The sequence below is a fragment of the Xyrauchen texanus genome, chromosome 2, assembly GCF_025860055.1.
Source record: "Xyrauchen texanus isolate HMW12.3.18 chromosome 2, RBS_HiC_50CHRs, whole genome shotgun sequence".
In the NCBI taxonomy this organism is placed as follows: Eukaryota; Metazoa; Chordata; class Actinopteri; order Cypriniformes; family Catostomidae; genus Xyrauchen; species Xyrauchen texanus.
The window spans coordinates 39,566,174-39,587,436 of NC_068277.1; the positions used below are offsets into that span (position 1 = coordinate 39,566,174).

General features: G+C 37.5%; 1 protein-coding gene across 2 annotated transcripts in view; it reads left to right on the top strand.

Moving 5' to 3' along the window:
• Nucleotides 1-21,263, top strand: part of LOC127653157 (limb region 1 protein homolog) — a 68,893-nt gene continuing 47,630 nt past the window's right edge. Inside the window, exons 1-6 of one of the 2 annotated variants that reach the window (XM_052139733.1) lie at nt 1-50; nt 153-216; nt 7,892-7,964; nt 11,469-11,508; nt 13,351-13,490; nt 14,363-14,464. In XM_052139733.1, the coding sequence (XP_051995693.1) occupies nt 154-216; nt 7,892-7,964; nt 11,469-11,508; nt 13,351-13,490; nt 14,363-14,464 (418 nt within the window). In that variant the 5' untranslated portion in view covers nt 1-50; nt 153. Of the gene's footprint in view, nt 217-7,891; nt 7,965-11,468; nt 11,509-13,350; nt 13,491-14,362; nt 14,465-21,263 lie in introns of both variants that reach the window. The other variant, XM_052139725.1, reaches the window with a different exon arrangement.

Below are 21,263 nucleotides of genomic sequence, written 5' to 3' on the forward strand. Positions count from 1 at the left end.
TGCGTTTTGATCGTTTATTTGGTGCTGAGACGGGACTGCTGTCAGTGACAGTGAGTCGAACTCTGTTCAGATTTATAGAAGCAGTTTCTCTTACACTGAATGGACTCGTCACATATATGCATTGCTAATGAATGTGTTTCTGCAATATGAAGGATGGAAGAAGACGATGTGACGATCAGAGAGCAGAATTTCCACAGCCAAGTGCGCGAGTACATCGTGAGTACAGAGAGACTGAGAAGAAGATAACACATTGGCCAAACTGCGAACTATGTTCTCGATTTAGAATCAGAAATCCGCTTCCTCACTGGAATAATGAATGAACGTACTTTAAGTGAATATTGTGGACAATTTATTTGTTGAAACGGTTAGGTTAATTAGCTAGCCTGTTAGCTTGGAGTTACCTACACGTATTGAGATCTGTATTCTTTTCTGTGGCTATATTAAGTTATAAAGCAAAATCCACGGTTAAGTGATTTGTTATTAATCTATTACTGAACATTTAGATTGTGTTCTGTGGCTGCCCAGAAGTGTTTTCATACTGATTACATCTAAAACTGTAGGATTAATTCTGGCGTAGTGTTTACTGACTAGACATAAAGAAATCGAAAAAAGGACAAACAAGACAGATTGCCAAAGACTAACTGTTTTTATCCAGTTGCTTTCGTTTTAATCGTAACTGTTCTACTCTGAAAGCTTGTTTACTGTTGCTAGTGTAGATATGAGCATTGCAGGTTTGCAGTGTTGATTTTGGGCGTAGATTCCGGGATATGGGTGGGATAATCAAAATCATGATTAATGGAAACATGTAAATTCTTCATGTTTCCCGGTCTTTCTTTCTTGCATAGGCTAACATGTTCTCATGTGTCATGTAGATTAATGAATTTCATGATCTGCAAGTGATTCCGTTTGTGCTAACTGGCATGACCTCATGAACAATTTTTGCAACTTTGGCTGAGAAGAAGAGTCAAAAGACCTTTAGTGTTGTTAATAGTGATCACAGATGCTGTCTCTGCCTTTTTGACTCTTTTTGCGTGGAGCTTTATCTATTTTTACAGCAAATAATTTATTCTAGGTATAATATAACCTTACACTTGAAATTAACTTAAAATGTAGAAAATATAGACACATCGAGTGTTTCCCAGGGAATCTAATTTAAGTTTGAACAAAAGTATACAGAAAAGAGAGCTGTTATCAGCAGCATAGAATATAAATTAATCTGATGATGGACTGAGGCGTGAAAATATACAGTGTCTGCTCTTTTGTCTCTCTTTTTTTTTTTGATGCTCTGATAATGTCTTGTTGTGTCTTTCAAAAGACACTTTCAACAAATAAATTTACAGTTTTAAAAGTTATGTTTATAATTTGTAATAATAAATTATACAGAAGTAGATGTAACTACGTACAGTACACTGCATTAATTAAATTCTTAAACCCAAGATAAGCAAATAATTACACGATAAATAATTAAAAAAGGTCAATTTCACAGACTTTTTAATGGGGCGAAGAGGCAACATAAATGTATTAACCTCTGATTGATTACCTCTATGTATTGGTATTGCAAAACCACCCGTTTTTTATTTTACTTTGTTTAACCATGACGGCCATTTTTGTGTCATGGCATGTTACAGTTTGGTTATACAACTGTTTATGGAAACCTCAATATTTCAGCTCAGAATGGTCCTAGCTCCTTAGAACAAAAACTGATCTCTAGAGCACATTACAAGGTATGTGTGCATATATAAACAATTTACACATTCTTGTTCACAATGAATTCCTAATGTAATGCTCAAGATAATAATAATAATAATTCCTTATATTTATAAAGCACTTTTCTAGGCACTCAAAGAGCTTTACATATTATAGGGTGACTCTCCTCAACCACCATCAGTGTGCAGCATCCACCTGGATGATCCGACAGCAGCCAGAGTGCATCAGAACACCCTCCACACACCAGCTATTGATTGACAGGAGAATAGAGTGATGTACCCAATTCAGGGATGGAGATTATTAGGAGGCCATGATAGATAAGTGCGAATGGGGGTAATTTGGACAGGACACCAGGGTTATGCCCCTACTCTTTATGAGAAGTGCCCTGGGATTTTTTAATGACCACAGAGAGTCAGGACCTCGGTTTAACGTTTCATCCAAAAGACTGTGCTTTTTTTAAAGTATAGTGTCCCCATTACTGTACTGGTGCATGAGGACCCACACAGACTTCAGGGTGAATACCCCCTTGCTGGCCTCCCTAATATATTTTCCAGCAGCAACTTTAGTTTTCCCCTGGAGGTCTCCCTTCCAGGTACTGGCCAGGCTCAACCCTGCTTAGCTTTAGTGGGCAACCAGGTGAGAGCTGCAGGGTGGTATGGATAAAACATTTACATGTAAACATGTAAAATACTGTTAATATTTGTAATTTGTTATGCTTATTACACCTGAACATATCTCAAAATGCACAAATAAAGTAGGGTTTTCCCCAGATTTCTACTAGCACTAGCTCTGTACCAGTTGAATCTTAAACTTAAAATTGTTACAGCAGAATGCTACTATAGAGGACTTAATTTTGTGTCAATTTCAGATTCCAATCTGGACCCCCACCAGAGATATTCAAACCGAAAAACCCTTCCCATTTATAAATGGACCTTAAGCAATCTTGAGCATTGCATTAGGACTCAAGTTTTAAGTCTAAGGAACAAGTACAAAAGGTAAACATACCTTGTAATGTGATCTAGAGATCAGTTTATGTTCCAAGGAGCTAGGACCATCCTGAGCCGAGATATTGAGGTTTTCGTAAACAGCTGTACAGTATAACCTAAATTAGTTTTGTGCCATGACACAAAGATGGCCGTCGTGGTTAAAACAAGTAAAATAAAAATACATAGAGGAAGTCGGTCAAAAATTAAACAAAATATGGTCTAAATAAAACAAAAAAATGGTCAAGCAAACTTTATTGGACCACTTGAGATGGACTAACCCAATAGTAGTTTTAACTCAACTTTATTAGGTTCGTCAGATTAAATTAATAAATTTTCTTATGTTGGTCCAACAATTTGATTAATCATTAGTATTTGCCAGGTGAGCAAGTGTGAGGACAGTAAAACTTTTGCACTGTCAAAACTGTTTGGTAGCAACTGATTATAGAGCACTCAATTATATAATCAATTATAATTTGAAAGTGAGAGTCCATCCTCAACCTAAGCACAAGTGTTAATCTTCACCACAATGATAACCCCCTGTTGGGTGCTTCATTCAGGAACGGGTTTGGTTATTAGCAATAATTCATAATTATCAAATATAATTATTAATTATTAAAATCAATAGAACATTGATAAGAATCAACATTAGCTTTTTAATCCTTTAAATCAACAATCATCAAAGATAACTATCAATTATCAAATTCAATAGAATATTAAATAAGAATGAATATCACCAGGGTACCACCCTAGAATCAGGGACTAAGAACCAGACAATATAGCAGTCTCAAAAGAGAATTGTTCTCTTAGGAAAGTCACCTTCCGGAGAAGCTCAACATTCAAAAGGAAAACAATGAAGGCTTTAATCTGAGCACTGACATCCCCTGCCAGTTCTTGACACAGGTGCATGCAGAACAATACCAAAACACTTCTCTTTAAAGTTTTACAATGTTTATGATGCAGTAATAGTTGATAAACTTCTGACTTCCAACTACAAACTAAACAGTAAGATAATTAGATATGGTAACCGATAAGCCTATAATACAAGAGAGGTGTGTGTGTGTGTGTGTGTGTGTGTGTGTGTGTGTGTGTGTGTGTGTGTGTGTGTGTGTGTGTGTGTGTGTGTGTGAGCGTGTGTGTGTGTGTGAGCGTGTATTTATCACTGTGTGGGGACCAAATGTCCCCATAAGGATAGTAAAACCGGAAATTTTTGATCTTGTGGGGACATTTTGTCGGTATAACAGCTTATAAATCATACAAAATTATGTTTTTGGAAAATGTAAAAATGCAGAAAGTTTTCTGTGAGGGTTAGGTTTAGGGGTAGGGTTAGGTTTAGGGGATAGAATATAAAGTTTGTACAGTATAAAAACCATTATGTCTATGGAAAGTCCCCATAAAACATGGAAACACTACGTGTGTGTGTGTGTGTGTGTGTGTGTGTGTGTGTGTGTGTGTGTGTGTGTGTGTGTGTGTGTGTGTGTGTGTGTGTGTGTGTGTGTGTGAGAGGAGAGAAGGAGGGCACAAAATGGTGGGCGTGACTCTCGTGGAGTGTACGCCACACGAGGTTTCCGTCCAGAGAATGTGGCCGCGAATGTGGGTGGAGAGACTTGTTAATGGCGTCTGCCCATTTAACACATGTCTCCACTGGTACAATAACTTGGTGACAAAGCTGGGCTCTATCACCAAGTTATATGTTTGCCAAATGTATGAGCGAGTATGTTTGTGAGGGGTTGTGTGTGTGTGCAGTTAGTATGAGAGAGAGAGAACAGAGTGATGGCACTGAAGCCGGTTTTAGCGATCGTGGGAAAGAAGGCATCCTTTATTTGTATTACTCAGTCACGTTGAAGGCTTGTAATCCGTCCGCCGTGGTCGTTGGTTCTTTAATGGATAAACTTAGTATGCCTATCTCACCCGCGATGGCGGAAATGCACAAACAGTACAACGTGGTTGGACGACAACACAGCAAATCTCATTTGTGGTAACAGAAAGTTACAATAATACCTTGAGTATTATTAGCAGCAACGAGCAGACTCGACGGTCTGTAAACTGTACATGCAATAACCTTGATACACACGAATAACACACTATAATAATCTATCTCTGCCCAGACGTAAACCTCTTTCTTGAGTCACGTGAGGACATGGGTAGAATGTGTGTTCGTCCGTCATTTGACTCGGACTCCGTTCCTCATAGCTCTGCTGATGATGATGGGAGGCTGTTTCCTCGCTCTGTCAGTGGGCGGTACGGTGGCTGATTCTCGGCGGGTTGGCTGAGAAATCAGTGAAATCTTCTTTCTTCAATTCTGCAGACAAAAGGGTGAGATACAGATTGCTCGGCGGTCTCTTTCGGATCCGTTAGCTTGCTCTGTGGAACCTGGAGAAATTTTGGCTCATACTGTCTTTTGAAGCAAAGCCTAGAAAGAATTTCTGAGTTTTATGCTTTCGATGACATCGTGGTTGAGGGGGACGTGTTTTATCATGTGTTTCATCCAATAGGAGTTGAGAGTTTGATCCTTCAGAATTTCACACATAGGTGTAAAGTGAGCAAGGCTTAATGGGATCTGTAGTCTGTTTTGGACTCCCTTTGTTTGATTTTGGCACCGTTGTTGTGGCTATTAGGCTTTGAGTGTTCCTACAGGCTGCAGTCAGGCTTTATGACTGTATGTAGGCCTGCCTTTGTTTCCTATTTGAGTACATGAGGCCCAACACCCCCAAAACTCCAAGCTACAGACACTTTTTTTAAAATACCAATGAGGGTATTTTTTAAAAATATTATCACAATATTCTTTTTCATATCATTCGATATTGATATTTATCACAATATTCAATCACATTTGCACATTGCACATTTTAATGAAGAGGAAGCTGGTGCGGACTGGGACAGGGCATCAGTGAAGCGTGTTTCAGTGCTAGAAAAAACATTAAAGAATACAGTGCAGAAAGAATGGATATGATGTAACCGGTGCTGTTGTTTTGTCACGCTGCTCACTAGAGACGATGAGAGGGTGTAACCGTCCTCATGATGTCTTGCAGTCAAGGTGGAATCAATCTGGGGTCCAGATCCGGAAAGCGGTGACTTGCATAGCGGGGGAAATAGCAACTTCATACAGTCTGAGGCTGGAACTGACACACTGACATGGAAGAAATCCACACAAAGCCACTCCCAACGCTAGGGAACCGCTTGCCCCGCACTGCTGTCAATTTTACAATCCACCTCGCGAGCTTGACGCTCGGCTTCCATAGGAAGAAATTGAAAGCGCCCGCTCACGTTCGCTCACTACGCGCCAGTGGAAACATACGACAAGAAAGCCAAACTGCTAGTGTTTTTAACAACACACGTCTAAATGCAGAACACAGGCTAAATATCGAAAATTACTCAAAAGCTTATCGTCGATATCATGGGAGTTTTTTTTTTATCACGATAAATATTGATATCGTTTTATCGCCAAGCCCTAATGCCAATATATTGTTGCATTAAATATGAACAAATCTCCTCATATTCTCATCTTACTCAAAAATGCATAAATAAATAAAACCCACCCACTCCAGTTTCATGCAAAGCATGCTTGAAAATGGAAATTCCCTACCCAGTTTCATCCGTGCTACAAAAAGTATTCATGTAGTCCAAACTCAAATTAATTAAGTAAATTTTTACAGTTTTACAAATGTAATTGGATAGAAAGGAATGACATAATAACATCACAAAAGGCTCTAAAGTTGTTTAGTAAACTGAACTACCTGCTAAAATCCTTTTTTTGAGTGTACATTATGTGTTGATTCTCATGCATATGTGACTAGAAAAAATACTTTGGCTGGTTGTCATGACAATGGACACTGGACAAGCTCTTGTGTTCTATTTTTTTAATTGTTGGTTTATCACATGCGTCAATCAGACGTTTCGGTCGTTGCATTGCTTCTCACTGTTTTTTCAGCATCTTGCAATATGAGTGTTGCATTTTTAAGGCTGGGTGTAAAAGTTAAACATAGCTTGCCTCTTAAGACCCCCGGCCATCGGGCCATTGTTATTTTTGAGCCCAGAGCTACAGCCATGCACTATGATTGGATGATTACCTTGTTAATGGGGTAATGACAGCATATTTTGTTCACAAGTGTTTCACAAATCGACCTAAATGAGTCAAACTGGTGGAAACTGATGACTACTAATTGCAGAATTAAAGGGACAGTTTACCCAAAAATTTTAATTCTGTCATTATTTACCACTTGACATCCAAATGAATTTGAACACAAAAGGAGATGTAAGGCAGAATGTAAGCCTAAATACAATACAATACAATACAATACAATATACAATAGAAATGTATGGTGACTGTGGCCAACATCTCCTTTTGTGTTCCACAATAGAAAGAAAGCCATATGGGACTGGAATAACATGAGGGTGAGTAAATGATGATAGAGTTTTCGATTTTTGGGTAAACAATCCTATCCCTTCAACTAATCTGCCACTTGGACATCACCACTTTTTGTTAACTGGAATAAACTTGAGTCTCTGTTACTGACCACTCCGCTCAGTTGAATAACCTTTGCCCCTGCGATGTTCACAGAGTATTGGTTGACTGATGGCCAAAAAAAAAGGTGGTTTTTAAAAATCATAGCTGAACAACAGTTAGTAGTCACAATAAAATATATAAGAAATATGCTTGTTAATGTATTATTAGTTATTTTTGAAGCAATATTCAACGCATCAATATATCATAGCTATGCTCACATATCTGGTAATGCTGAACTCTGATTTAGTGCTCTGTAGAGCTGTTATGCTACAAGCAAGGTGTAATATGAGTTAAAGTTCAAGCATGACTAGTATGTTTACATATACCCATCCATCAGTCTGTCATCTCAAAATACACCCCTGTGTCCTGGACACTCTTCTGATTCATGCCATATAATATGGCTATACAGCTTTATAGATTATATACAGGTATATCATTTATACGGATGTCGTACTTTATCTCCTTGGCTGTTACTTCCAAAATACTGTAGTTTGGAAACAAGCAAGACTTGATTCTTAACATTAAAAATACAGTGTATTTCTGGACATAAACTCTTACTTTGGTTAAAATGTTCAGTCTATTGCATTCCTTTTCATATGTTGATAAGATATGTTGATTCCTTTTCATATGTTTATAACTCTTTTCAAGAGTTTATAATGTTATAATGTTTCTTTATCTCTTTCTGTCTTTCTAGATATGCTTCCTCCTGTTTGCAGTACTGTACATTGTATCATACTGCATCATCACACGCTACAAGAGGAAAAGCGGTAAGAATGACAGACCTGTTTTTGGATTGGAAATGTTGGAAAATGTAATGTCTTTTTCTTTTTTTTTATAATTACACTTTTCAACCAGGGGGAAATAACACTTTTAGAGTGTAGCAGAAGTGTTATTTAGTAGAACTTTGCACTGACAAGTGTTGTCATATAACACAACAATAGAATTACAATTAGTTCCCATAGGGACTGTTACGAACCCCTATTAACTCTGTGTGAGCAAAGGGGAAGGTAAAGTAAAAAATAAATGTGCAACTTTGATACAAAATAAAATGAACATTATTCATTACTCAATAGAAATGAGAAAGCAAACCTAAAGGGAAAAACACACAGCATAAAGAAATTAAGGACAAATTAACACTGCGCTAAACAAATACATGATCTGAATTAACAACTTAAATACCTGAAATTCTACAAGTCAGCAACACAGGCTGGTAGAAATGAAAATGGAAAATAACCAATTATACTAACTCAACAATATAATAGTAAACTCAACAAAATTAAACAAACACTCAACCACCTGAACTTTAACAAGCAGATGAGTCGCATGTGAGCAAAGGTGGATACACGCTGAGAGAGAGAGAGAGAGAGAGAGATAAAGAGAATGAAAGATACAACTACAGACCAAGGTCTCAGACCGTAACACTACCCCACCTGAAAGTAGAACCTGCTTTCCGACAGGTTCTGGGTAGAGAAAAACAGTTAAGCAAGAAACAATGATTTCACGAAATGCAAAAATGATTAAAAATGCAGACATTAACAGTGCCCCCTTGAGAGGGCATATGTAATTATATATTGTTTGTGAGTTGGGTATTGAAATGATATTTTTGCCATCAAAGCCCAACGCATCAAGTGCTGGTTATAACTTTACATTCAGGTTAGGAAAACAGTGGATTGTAATCTGTATAAACCACAAAAGGAGTGGAGTATAACCCACATAGACATATTACATCATACACATCTCGACCTGGAAGAAGGAAATACCACCTTCAACTCAACCTAGTTAAGACAAGCTTCTCGTCTTTCCAGCCAACCCTGTTTTTGAGCACAACATCACCGTTCATCTGGGTTCATCTGCAAGAACACCATCCAAAACGGAAACTTTGGGGTAACCATCAACGATTAACTCGACTTCACAGACCACATCTCAAAAACTTGATCTTTGCACTCTACAACATCAGGAAGATGAGACACTTCCTCTCTGATCATGCCACACAACTCCTCGTCAGTCTCTTTTCATATCTAGACTGGATTTCTGTAATGCTCTTTTAGTTTTAGTTTCTTTACTGCATGCGCAGTCAGGCCTCTGCAAATGAGAAACCCACAAGAGTGCATGTTACACCCCTCCTTGTCTCTACACTGTCTGCCGGTTGCTGCATGTATCAAGTTCAGGGCTCTGATGCTGGCATACAAAATACTCACTGGGTCAGCTACAATCATTCCTGCAGAGCTACCTCCCACCAGAGGGCTGTGGTCTGTGAAGGAGAAAGAGGCACCAAATCACTTTCCCGGACTTTCGGCTTCACTGTACCTCGATGGTGAAACGGGCTTCTCAATACCATCCGTAAAGCAGACTCTCTCTGTCTTCAAAAAATATCTAAAGACAACTTTTCCAACTTTTCCATGAGAACTTAAACCTACTCAAAAACTCTTTGCTAATACAATTGAAACTTTTAATGCAACACTTTTCATGTTAAAGTCCCCTTAAGTTGAATCGATTATGCTGTATCCTTCCTCATTTTGTAAGTCCCTTTTGGATAAGTGTTAGTTAAATGAATACATCCAAATGTAAATTTTTGCAATATAGATTTAATGTCTGGTGACAGCGTTCCAGAGCACCCTGTGACACAGGATGGTATGCACTGGACATGTGCGACACACCAAGGACCTGCAATGTATTTAGAAAAGCTTTCAACAAAAATGTGTATCTGTATCTTGATTAATCTGACTAACATTCCATTTCTGCATCAGCACTTTTATTTTTTTAAATTAAACTGATGACAACCTGGCTGCTGTATGTCTGTATTAGCACCCAAATGACATTTATCATTTAGTGTGATACATTTTTTTTGAGCATCAACAAGTGACTCGAAATGGGCAAAAATGCAATGCTTTCTGAATAAATCATGATTGGTTCATTTTAAAACATCTGAGGCCTTTAACCTGCAAAAAGATTATGAAGCCACTATAAAACTATTATGAATGATGCATATGACTTGTGTGGTATTTTCAAAGTGTTCTGTAGTCATATGACATAACTTTGTGCGAGGAACAAATCGTTCAGACCGGTTTGTGAACTGGATGTTTAAGGTATCCCAATGACCAATGCAATATTTGTAGGCCTCCTCCCGCCTGTTTGCTGAGGCCCTTCCGTGGTCCACGCCCCCCTTGTTGAGGACCACTGCTATGGAGCACTCTAATTATACTTTCATGACACTTTATGGTGCTTTTATGTCTTTTTTGAAGCTTGGAAACCTCAGTCCCTTTTCATTGTAATTGCATGGAAAAAAGCGACCATTACAATTAGTTTTTTGTTTATCGTTTTGTGTTCCACAGAAGAAAGTCATATGGGTTTGGAACAACAAGATGGTTGGTCAATAATGTCAGAGTTTACCATTTTCGATCAACTAATCCTTTAAAACCAGTCATGTTTGGCATGTTTGTGTGATACATGTCCTTTTTAAGCTTTTTAAAATCAGTTGAACTCAAATTCCTAGTTGACAAAGTAACGGTTTTATTTGAAGGATGTTTGTTTGCTTGTTCAATTTTAATAGGAGTATACACCTTTTGTTACTCAAACCACACTTTATCTTTAGGGAATACAAATTCTGATGAGTAACTTCCAGAACACAGTGCTGTAAAGCAGTGCCACATCCTTTATCCTCCCTGACACAAACAATTTTATGAGGACAATAATAGTACTTAAGCAGGTCACCTCTAGACATCTAAAAGTAGCTTGACTAATGTCAGCTAACCCCTGTGAAGACTGTCGATCACAGGAGAAACTAGGCTGTCCTCATGTCTTCTGTCTCAATAACAGAATAGATAAGCTGAGAAGATTTTACCTCAGGCCAGGACTTTCATGGGTCTGAAAATTCATTTGAAATTGAGTTAACTGCTATTTGTTGTTTTATTATTAACCAGTATTGTTTTCATGCAGCTTTCAGGTAAATGAATCGAGATAATGCTTTATATTTATTAAACCATCTGTCAAATCTCATCTGTTAATTTGAAAAACGTGTAATCTCCTGCAAGGGTTCTTTTTTGTGTTGCGAGTTCACAATAAAGAACTTCACTTGGGGAAAAAAAACAGCTGTCTGGCACTTCTTGGAAAGAGGTTTTCAGAGCATCACAGCACGAAGAGCATGACATGAACACAGCCTAACCTTAATAAAAGCTCTGATTTGTTTGTGTAATGCAGCAAGTCATATACTTTTAGTAATTTGTCTATGGTATATTGGTTGATTTTACTTTTTCTGTCTTGTGCGTTGGCAGATGACCAGGAAGATGAAGATGCCATTGTTAACAGAATATCGTGAGTTACTTTTACTGCACTGCACATATATAACGCCATTATTTAACCTTAGAGGTGACCAAAACGCTTTCCACTGTGTCCCATTCACATTCACACTCATACACCAATGGCGGCATTGATGCAAGGCTAACCTGCCATTGGGAGCAACTTGGGGTTCAGTGTCTTGCATATGGAGTCATGTGGGCCGGGAATCGAACCGCCAACTCTGCGATTAGCGGCCGACCCGCTCTACCACCTGAGGCACAGCCACCCCTATCCATGTCTGACATAATTATTAGGGCCATCATTTTTATTGGATCATAAATGGACCCAGTTTAATTTTAATTTAGCATTTTGTGATTAGATGTTTTACTATTCATTAATGGAATATTCAGGGTTCAATAAAAGTTAAGTTAAAAGTTATTACCACAAAAATTTATTTTGACTTGCCTGAAATACTCACTGTTTCAAAAGTATTGCCTCAAGACAAACAATATGGCTGTTAATATGAATTTAGTGTGACAAAATCGCCTACTAACCTTTTCTGTGTAAAGTTATATCCATTTTTACAACTTAGTTGCAATGACGACGTAACACTGTAAACCCTGAAAACGATTTAAACAACTTTACAGTCCAAATAATAATCATGTTTTACAGAATAATTAATGAGTGCTTATATAGAATTATAAATTTCATACAAGCTTCATTATAAGCTTCTGTCTAAAACCCTCCAACAATCGGCCCCATTCGCCTCCATTGTAAGCGGCTCACCGGAACCTCAGTTTTCATCTAAATACATTTTTGTGGTAATCAACATTATGCCACAAATGTTGTTGATTGAGCTTAACTTGTAATTAACCCGAAATATTCCTTTAAAGGAATAGTTCACCCAAAAATTCTCTCATTATTTTTTCACCCTCATGCCATACCAGATGTCTAATACATTTCTTCAGCTGAAAATGAACAAATATTTTTAGAAGAATATCTCAGCACTTTAGCACGATGCAAGTAAATGGTGGCCAGAAATGTGAAGGTCCAAAAAGCACATAAGACAGCATAGAAGATATCCACAAGACTCAAGTGGTTATATCTATGTCTTCAGAAGCTATATAATAGGTGTGGGTTAAAAACAGATACATATTAAAGTCCTTTTTTTTTTTTTTTTATAAATCTCCACTTTCAGATACTACTTCTGTTTTTGCCATTCTTTGTACTTCTCTAGCCCTAACTTACATGGCAGGGAGGATTTTATAATACAAAAGTACTTAAATATTGATCTATTCTCACCCACACTTATCATAGTGCTTCTGAAGACATGGATTAAACCACTTTATGGATTACTTAAATGCTGTCTTAATGGAATTTTTGGACCTTCAAAGTTCTGGCATCATTTACTTGCATTGTATGGACCTACAGAACTGAGATAGTCTTCTGAAAAATCTTCATTTGTATTTGCAGAAGAAAGTTAAAATTATTTATATACTATATTAGTTTTATATATATATATATATATATATATATATATATATATATATATATATATATATATATATATATATATATATATATATATATATATATATTAAAGTTATATACGTCTGGGATGGCATAAAGGTGAATAAATGAGAGATTTTTTGGGAGAACTGTCACTTTAATTAACTATAATCACTTGTATTTTCTTCATGTTACTCCATATTAATAGAATATGATCTTAAACCTAAAGATAGCGAAAGCCAGTGATTTAAAATGTCAGTAACATAATGTACAATATATATATATGCACATACTCCTTTTACTGACAGTTCACATTTCCTGTCTTTTTCCATTTCTTTGCCACACCTTCCATATATTTTCCAACCCCAGTATGTACCTGTGTACATTCACATTGGCAGTGTCTGGAGGAGCCGTCCTCCTCTTGCCATTCTCTATAATCAGTAATGAGATCCTGCTCTCCCTTCCCAAGAACTACTACATACAATGGCTCAATGGATCACTCATCCATGGTCAGTATTAGCCCTTTTCTCTCTTTCCATTTCACATATTGGTTGATGTTAATTCTAACTTCACAAGTCTAGTTTTGTGTAGGTAAGTGATGAGCAAAGATCATCTCCTCTTAGAGGGACAGATGTCAGATCTGTAAACAAAACAGGTTGCCAGGGCATTTGGATTATTTTAATCTAAAGTAAAGCTGGATGTTTCAAAGCAATACAAAATGTTTACTAAAATAGGACTGGGACAAAATGGGAATTTTTGTGTGGCTAAATCAACTTTAAAAACAAGTTGATCATTATTGTATGGATGCATACCTCACCCATCTATAGTCTGTTGTGTTCAACTAAAACATTTTGAAATCACTGCTCTCCACAAGCTAGTTTAGTGTGCCACACAATTGTAAATAAAAGTCAAGAGAGACACATTACTGAAATAACCTTCATATTTGGGTTTGTGACCTTTTTCCATGTCTATTCTGTGTACATTGATGTACAGATTTGTAAGTGGGTACATTCATAGAATAGATTTAAGTTCTTAATGCATTCTATGCTATGTTTCCAAACAGCTAATTTTCCTTTAGTATTTTGTCCTTTGTTTTAGTCATGGCCACAAGGTGGTGTCAGTGTTTATTATTTGTGCTGACAGTTTCCCTGTTAAACTTAGATGAGAACATGTTTTTTGTTTCACATGGTAATGCTTGATGTTTTGATTTTGTAATTATATCAGTTATTAGGGATCTGCCAGTGCTTAACTTAATTTCATACAATATATTTATACTGTTGCTTAAATCACACTGTGTATTCCATATTCTGTTATAAAAATGTTATTGATGAGGCAAGTTATTAATAACTTTTGGATGATTGGATTGCTTTCTCTCCTTTAGGCCTGTGGAACCTGGTTTCCCTCTTCTCAAATCTCTGTCTCTTTGTGCTGATGCCTTTTGCCTTTTTCTTCTTGGAGTCTGAAGGCTTTGCTGGTTCAAAAAGGTATGAAGCTCAAACAATCTTTTAACATATGTTTAAGATTTTTAGAATCTGTTTTGCACAACATTAACTTGAAAATAAGATTTTGATGCTTTTATAAATGTTGTTTTGTTTTGACCCAACTGTCAATCAAACAATATTGTCCATGGTTTGTGAGTGTTCTGCAAGCATGAGGTTTTGTGTTTATATTCTTGTGTTTGCCTAAAGTCCAAGGAGACTAAAAATGTTAGTCTTGTTCAAGACAAATATTATTAAAGGTGTACTCAGCAAATTCTTGTTCACGTTGTCTTGGAGTTGCACTGACACCTAGGGGCTTGGATGCAGCATCAAAATTCAAATGCAATAGGTTTTCAGTTACAGATGCCATAGATATTCACTATACACTGCCAGCCAGGATTAATTAAATCCCTGAGTGAAAGTGTCAAATAACAGGACAGTTACTGAGATTAAGCGAGTAGTATTTGGTTGGTCATGTAATTCAACATGGCAGCCCACATGTGCCATTTTCTCTATGTAGAGTAAAACAGCTTTCATAAGGTTACTGATATGACAGGAGTCTTCATCCCATGCGAGTGGTCAGGATTTGAGACATATGTTTCAAAATTACAATTCATGTCTTTAGAAGTAAAGCTTTTCAAATGAGAAAAAAATCACTTGAGTTCACTTTCAATTCAGGATAGCCAGTATTTGCCTTTTACAGTTATGTAAGATAGATCAGACTTATTGACCTTGTCTAGGGTGGGTCACACCCTAGAAAATCTTCATTTGAACGACCTAGATATCGAGTTTTACATCCCAATATTGATCTTTTAGTGTGGAAGTTGTTGTTATCACAGAGTCTTTTCACTGTGTGTTGAGGGTAAAAGTTTGGTTTGACTCATTCTAAAGACGAGATTCACGGACGAGATTCATATGTCTTTGAATAATGTCTATTTTAACACCCATTCTGTTTTTTCAGTCAGTTATTGATTAAAAACTTAAAAAAAAGAAACATTTAATACTAATCACACATGGATGCGCTAAAGAATACACGTGCGTCTTCTTTTGTTATATGCGTTTACTGGCTGATGCCGCTAGTCTTAAAGAGACAAGTAACGAATAATGCAAGTAAACACTAAACATTTTATTAAAATATATATGCAACATATGAAATGAAATTTCAAGACATAAGTGAATGGAAGAGACTGAATTAGAAAAAACAAATAAACAATTAAAAGCTAAAATGTAAGCAATCTGATCAAAACTAATGGTAAAATATAATTTGTAAAAATTTATATTTTAGAATTGTACCTAGAAGGGTTGCCTAGAACAGTGTTTCTCAATCCTTTCCTGGAGTACCACTTATACATTTTGGATGATATAGTGGTACCCCAGGACAGGATTGAGAAACACTTGCCTAAATGGTTCCTTTATAATTAAGAGCATTAGACGAGAGAGAATTTATTTTGTGTAAGCAGAATGGACATTGTAACAGAAATGTACCCATAGGAATTGATATGGAATCGCGATCAGAATCTAATCGAGAGCTTGTGAATAGTAATCAAATCGAATCAGGAAATCTGTATCAATACCCAACCTTAACCCTGCCTTTTGATCTCATCTCAGTAAACACAATCACATGTTGGTGTGGCTATCCTATGAGGACTCTCCATAGACATAAGGATTTTTATACTGCACGAACTATAGAGTCTATCCCCTAACCTTACAAAAAACGTTCGTTTACATTTTCATAAAAACGCTGTTTTTAAAGTGATTTGAATTATGGGGACACAAGAAATGTCCTCATAAACCACATTTATAGCATAATACCCTAGTAATTACCAGTTTGTAACCTAAAAAATTGTCATCGTAAATAGGGCTGGGACGGTTACCGCATTACCGCAATACCGCGGTCACGTGACTCCAACCGCGGGTCTGAGCTTGTCACCGTCGTCACCGCAAAAAAACAAAAACAAAAAAAAACATTGGCCTGCACATGTGTGCACGTTGTATCTAATGACATGGATTCGTTGTGTCTAATGACATGGATTCATTGATTCTAATTATATGGATTATGTCTAATGATATTAGCCTACATGGATTCAAGGTTTTCTAAACAAAACTTATCAAAATATGGAGCAAATCCGACCTTTCGCGAGTTGGGGAGCGCAATGTTCCATGACACATAATAACATTCCATTTGTATTAGAGATGCGCGGATGGGCTATTATTATTTAATCCGCAACCGCATCACAAAACTCATCTGTCCGCACCAACGTTTTTTGATAAATTTTCAAAACCGCGTCCGCGGTTGACTGTTTTAAGGTCTGAGCGATGCAAGGCGCTGCTGCCGCGAGGCTAGAAAGCTCTTGGCTGTTCTAGAAAGGAGACTGATCCAATGCAGCAAAGATATTTTAAAGGCTAAAGTCCCTAGTAGGCTATAGCCTATTGGCTATGTTGTATCCCCAGAATATCAGCAGTGAAGTCCGTTTCGATTGGCGCACAGGGATAAAAATAAATAAATAAATAGTAGCATACATCGGCAAACCTGACTACTAGGCTACTGTAGCCTAAAATTTTATCATTTTGTTTTGAATTTTGTTTAAAATGCATTTTAAGATTTCTATTTATTTCTCATGTCTGTGAGGCAGTAGGCCTAGCCGCCGAGTTTCGGTTCATTTATGAGAGAGCTCACGCAGCAAGAGATCGCATCGGCGCTTCCACGTCCTGCTGCTGATTATATGTCTGCTATATTTGCTTCTTATTTATTAATTCCAGGCAATTAGTTAATGAAACAGTGATTAAAATTAAGATACAATTTATACAAAACGAAATTTTAAGTTAAAGAAAGGCTTTCTACAAAACAAAACTTAATAAAGTGGTCAAAATCATGTCTGACCCATCTTCAATGCGAATGTATCTGAGAATAATCTTAAATAAGGAAATCTATACAGTGATTAGTTCAGGCCAAATTACTGCTTGATGAAAATTTGACTATTTAAAATTGTGCTCGTTTTTTTTCTTCGGATGTAGGTGACAATACTGTCTATCAAAAGCGACTTCTGATGTGTGCGCCAAAGTCTGTCCGGGGGGGGGACTTCTCTGATCCAATGTAATGTATTTAATGCGGTTTACCGCTATACCGCGGGAATATCTTGCTTTTCAACCGCGGTTAGAAAAAATCCATACCGCCCCAGCCCTAATCGTAAATCACCCAAACACACACTTGCTTATGCATTAAGTTAAAATTCATATACAATATGGGTTTGTTCCACAACTTAGTGAGCTGCCTTGCTATCTCCTGCCTAATTAGACACATGTCCTTGCAGCATCCTAACTGAAATGGAGCCTGATGAGAGACCGATTTGGAATGCTCTTTATAGGTAGCAGCTCCATGCGTCATTCAAATAGTGCTCCTTAAGCACAGCGCACAGAAGACTCGACTTAAAACTGATTTCAAAACAGATGACTTGAGAGGAACGACTTGATACTGAGCATAAATATGCATAGCACACACACACACATTCCATGTTCTATAATATTAGACGTATTTTTTATCAATATTTTACAATATTGAATGGATTATAAAAATTATTATAATAAAAAAAATTCCCGCTTCATCTGCCATATTGTAATTTTTTTTTCCACCGAGCTCATCGCGGTGCGCTTTTAGATGGCATACTCCGGGAAGGATACATATGATGATACCTTAGAATTTGGAGAAAGTGAGATATTTTGGAGGCAGCATAATTAAGATGCATCCCTTTTGTAACATCCTTTGCATTGGATGCATGCTTATGATATTTTAAAGTGCTGCCTCTAGATGCAGCTCACTAGGTTTTGGAACAGACCTTGTATCTAATATATGATCTCATAGGGGTTATATTTTCAAACATGCATGTCTACTTAAAGATGACACTTTGAAACCATTTTCACGCATTTGTACAATCCAATGCTCCCATATCCCTTGGATGCACACTCTTACTTGCCCTCTCACAGGCATAGACTATTATATATGACCCTTGTTATTTTGGCCACTCCCCTACCCCAGATAAGGTAAAACTTCAAAAGCAGAATGGCCTTAATTGTACAACTCATTTAACTTTATGTCATTAGCCACTCAATGAATGGCTGTCACCGGTTCTAACAGAGACTATAAACCAGCAAACGCAGGCCATCACAATAGAGTCTGTAGATAAAAATGAAAGGGTGGGAGGGAATGCATCAGGTTGCCCGCTGTCTTAGTCTCGCAGTTTGAAATCACTCCTGGTTTATGTCCCTCTTGGCAAAGGTACATAAAGATTAGTTGCTAGCTACTGTAGTTTATGAGGGCTATGCTCATTTGTACGGGAGTGAAGCGTACAGCTTCGTTTTCTCTCCTTTGCACCATGACTGTTTCTGCCCATTGATCAACCAGAAAGACGGAAGAGAGGGAAGCACTGCTTTATGTTGGCCTACACGTCTTGGAATAGCTGGCAGAGTGTGTGTGTGTGTGTGTGTGTGTGTGTGTGTGTGTGTGTGTGTGTGTGTGTGTGTGTGTGTGTAAAGCAAAAGAGAGGAAATGATCAGAAACTGCCGCTTGTATGAAAGCCCCCTGCTGATGCAGGGAAGGGTTAAGTCGTCAACCACAGAAGCCCATAAAAGCAAGATTTCATGTTTTCTTTTAAAGTATAAAGTCAAATGACCTGCTTGTACCAGTCTCCACATTAGATGATAAAACAGGGACATATAGATGGTATATTACAGTCAGTAACTGGAGGAAATGAAACTGGGTAGTTTGTTAAAAGCTTGTGTAAGCTGTAACTGGTGCTTTTTATGAGCCAGTGTTTGCGTTAGTACTTCATCAAATGTAATAAACAAAACTGACAGTAATATGTTGCTTAGCACTCTGTGGGGAAGGAAGGTGTTCATCAATGCTTTTTTTTCCCCATGGCCATTCAGTGTTCTGTGTATTTATCTTTAACAGGATGCCATAGTTGAAAAATTTACACAAAACCTTCGTAATGCTATATTGGATGGGAAGCAAGATGTACAGGTGAAACTCGAAAAATTAGAATATCGTGCAAAAGTTCATTAATTTCAGTAATTCAACTTAAAAGGTGAAACTAATATATTATGTAGACTCATTACAAGCAAAGTAAGATATTTCAAGCCTTTATTTGATATAATTTTGATGATTATGACTTACAGCTTATGAAAACCCCAAATTCAGAATCTCAGAAAATTAGAATATTACATGAAATCAATAAAAAAGGGATTTTAAATACAGAAATGTCGGCCCTCTGAAAAGTATAATCATGCATATGTACTCGGTACTTGGTTTGGGCCCCTTTTGCATTAATTACTGCCTCAATGCGGCGTGGCATGGATGCTATCAGCCTGTGGCACTGCTGAGGTGTTATGGAAGACCAAGATGCTTCAATAGCGGCCTTCAGCTCTTCTGCATTGTTTGGTCTCATGTCTCTCATCTTTCTCTTGGCAATGCCCCATAGATTCTCTATGGGGTTCAGGTCAGGCGTGTTTGCAGGCCAATCAAGCACAGTAATACCATGGTCATTGAACCAGGTTTTGGTACTTTTGGCAGTGTGGGCAGGTGCCAAGTCCTGCTGGAAAATGATGTCAGCATCTCCATAAAGCTTGTCTGCTGAAAGAAGCATGAAGTGCTCTAAAATGTCCCGGTAGACGGCTGCGTTGACTCTGGACTTAATGAAGCACAGTGGACCAACACTAGCCGATGACATGGCTCCCCAAACCAACACAGACTGTGGAAACTTCACACTGGACTTCAAGCATCTTGGATTGTGTGCCTCTCCATTCTTCCTCCAGACTCTGGGACCTTGGTTTCCAAATGAGATGTAAAATTTGCTCTCATCAGAAAAGAGGACTTTGGACCACTGAGCAACAGACCAGTTCTTTTTTTCTTTAGCCCAGGTAAGACGTTTGACATTTGAAGCCCATGTCCAGGACCCGTCTGTGTGTGGTGGCTCTTGATGCAGTAACTCCAGCCTCAGTCCACTCCTTGTGAAGCTCCCCCACACATTTGAATGGCCTTTTCTTGACAATCCTCTCCAGGCTACGGTCATCCCTGCTGCTTGTGCACCTTTTTCTTCCACACTTTTCCCTTCCACTTAACTTTCTATTAATGTGCTTTGATACAGCACTTTGAGAACATCCAACTTCTTTTGCAATTACCTTTTGAGGCTTTTTTTCTTGTGGAGGGTGTCAATGATGGTTTTCTGCACAACTGTCAGGTCAGCAGTCTTCCCCATGATTGTGAATTCAACTGAACCAGACTGAGAGACCATTTAAAGGCTCAGGAACCCTTTGCAGGTGTTTAGCTGATTAGAGTGTGACACTTTGAGCCTACAATACTGAACCTTTTCACAATATTCTAATTTTCTGAGATTCTGAATTTGGGGTTTTCATAAGCTGTAAGCCATAATCATCAAAATTATATCAAATAAAGGCTTGAAATATCTTACTTTGCTTGTAATGAGTCTATATAATATATTAGTTTCACCTTTTAAGTTGAATTACTGAAATTAATGAACTTTTGCACGATATTCTAATTTTTCGAGTTTCACCTGTAGTGCAATGGGCCTGCAGTTCTGATTTTAACCTACAGATGACAGTGTTTTGATTTCTGTTAGGCTGAACTTGATGCCTCAATCAGTGGCATTTAAACCTCTGAGGTTGTGCTTCTAGTCTTATAACTCTTTGCCATGCATTTGAGAATAAGACTAGTGAGATACACAACCGGTGAAAAGTTTTGAAACACATGATCTGAAACATTTTTGATCTGAAGGCGTATGCTTAAATGTT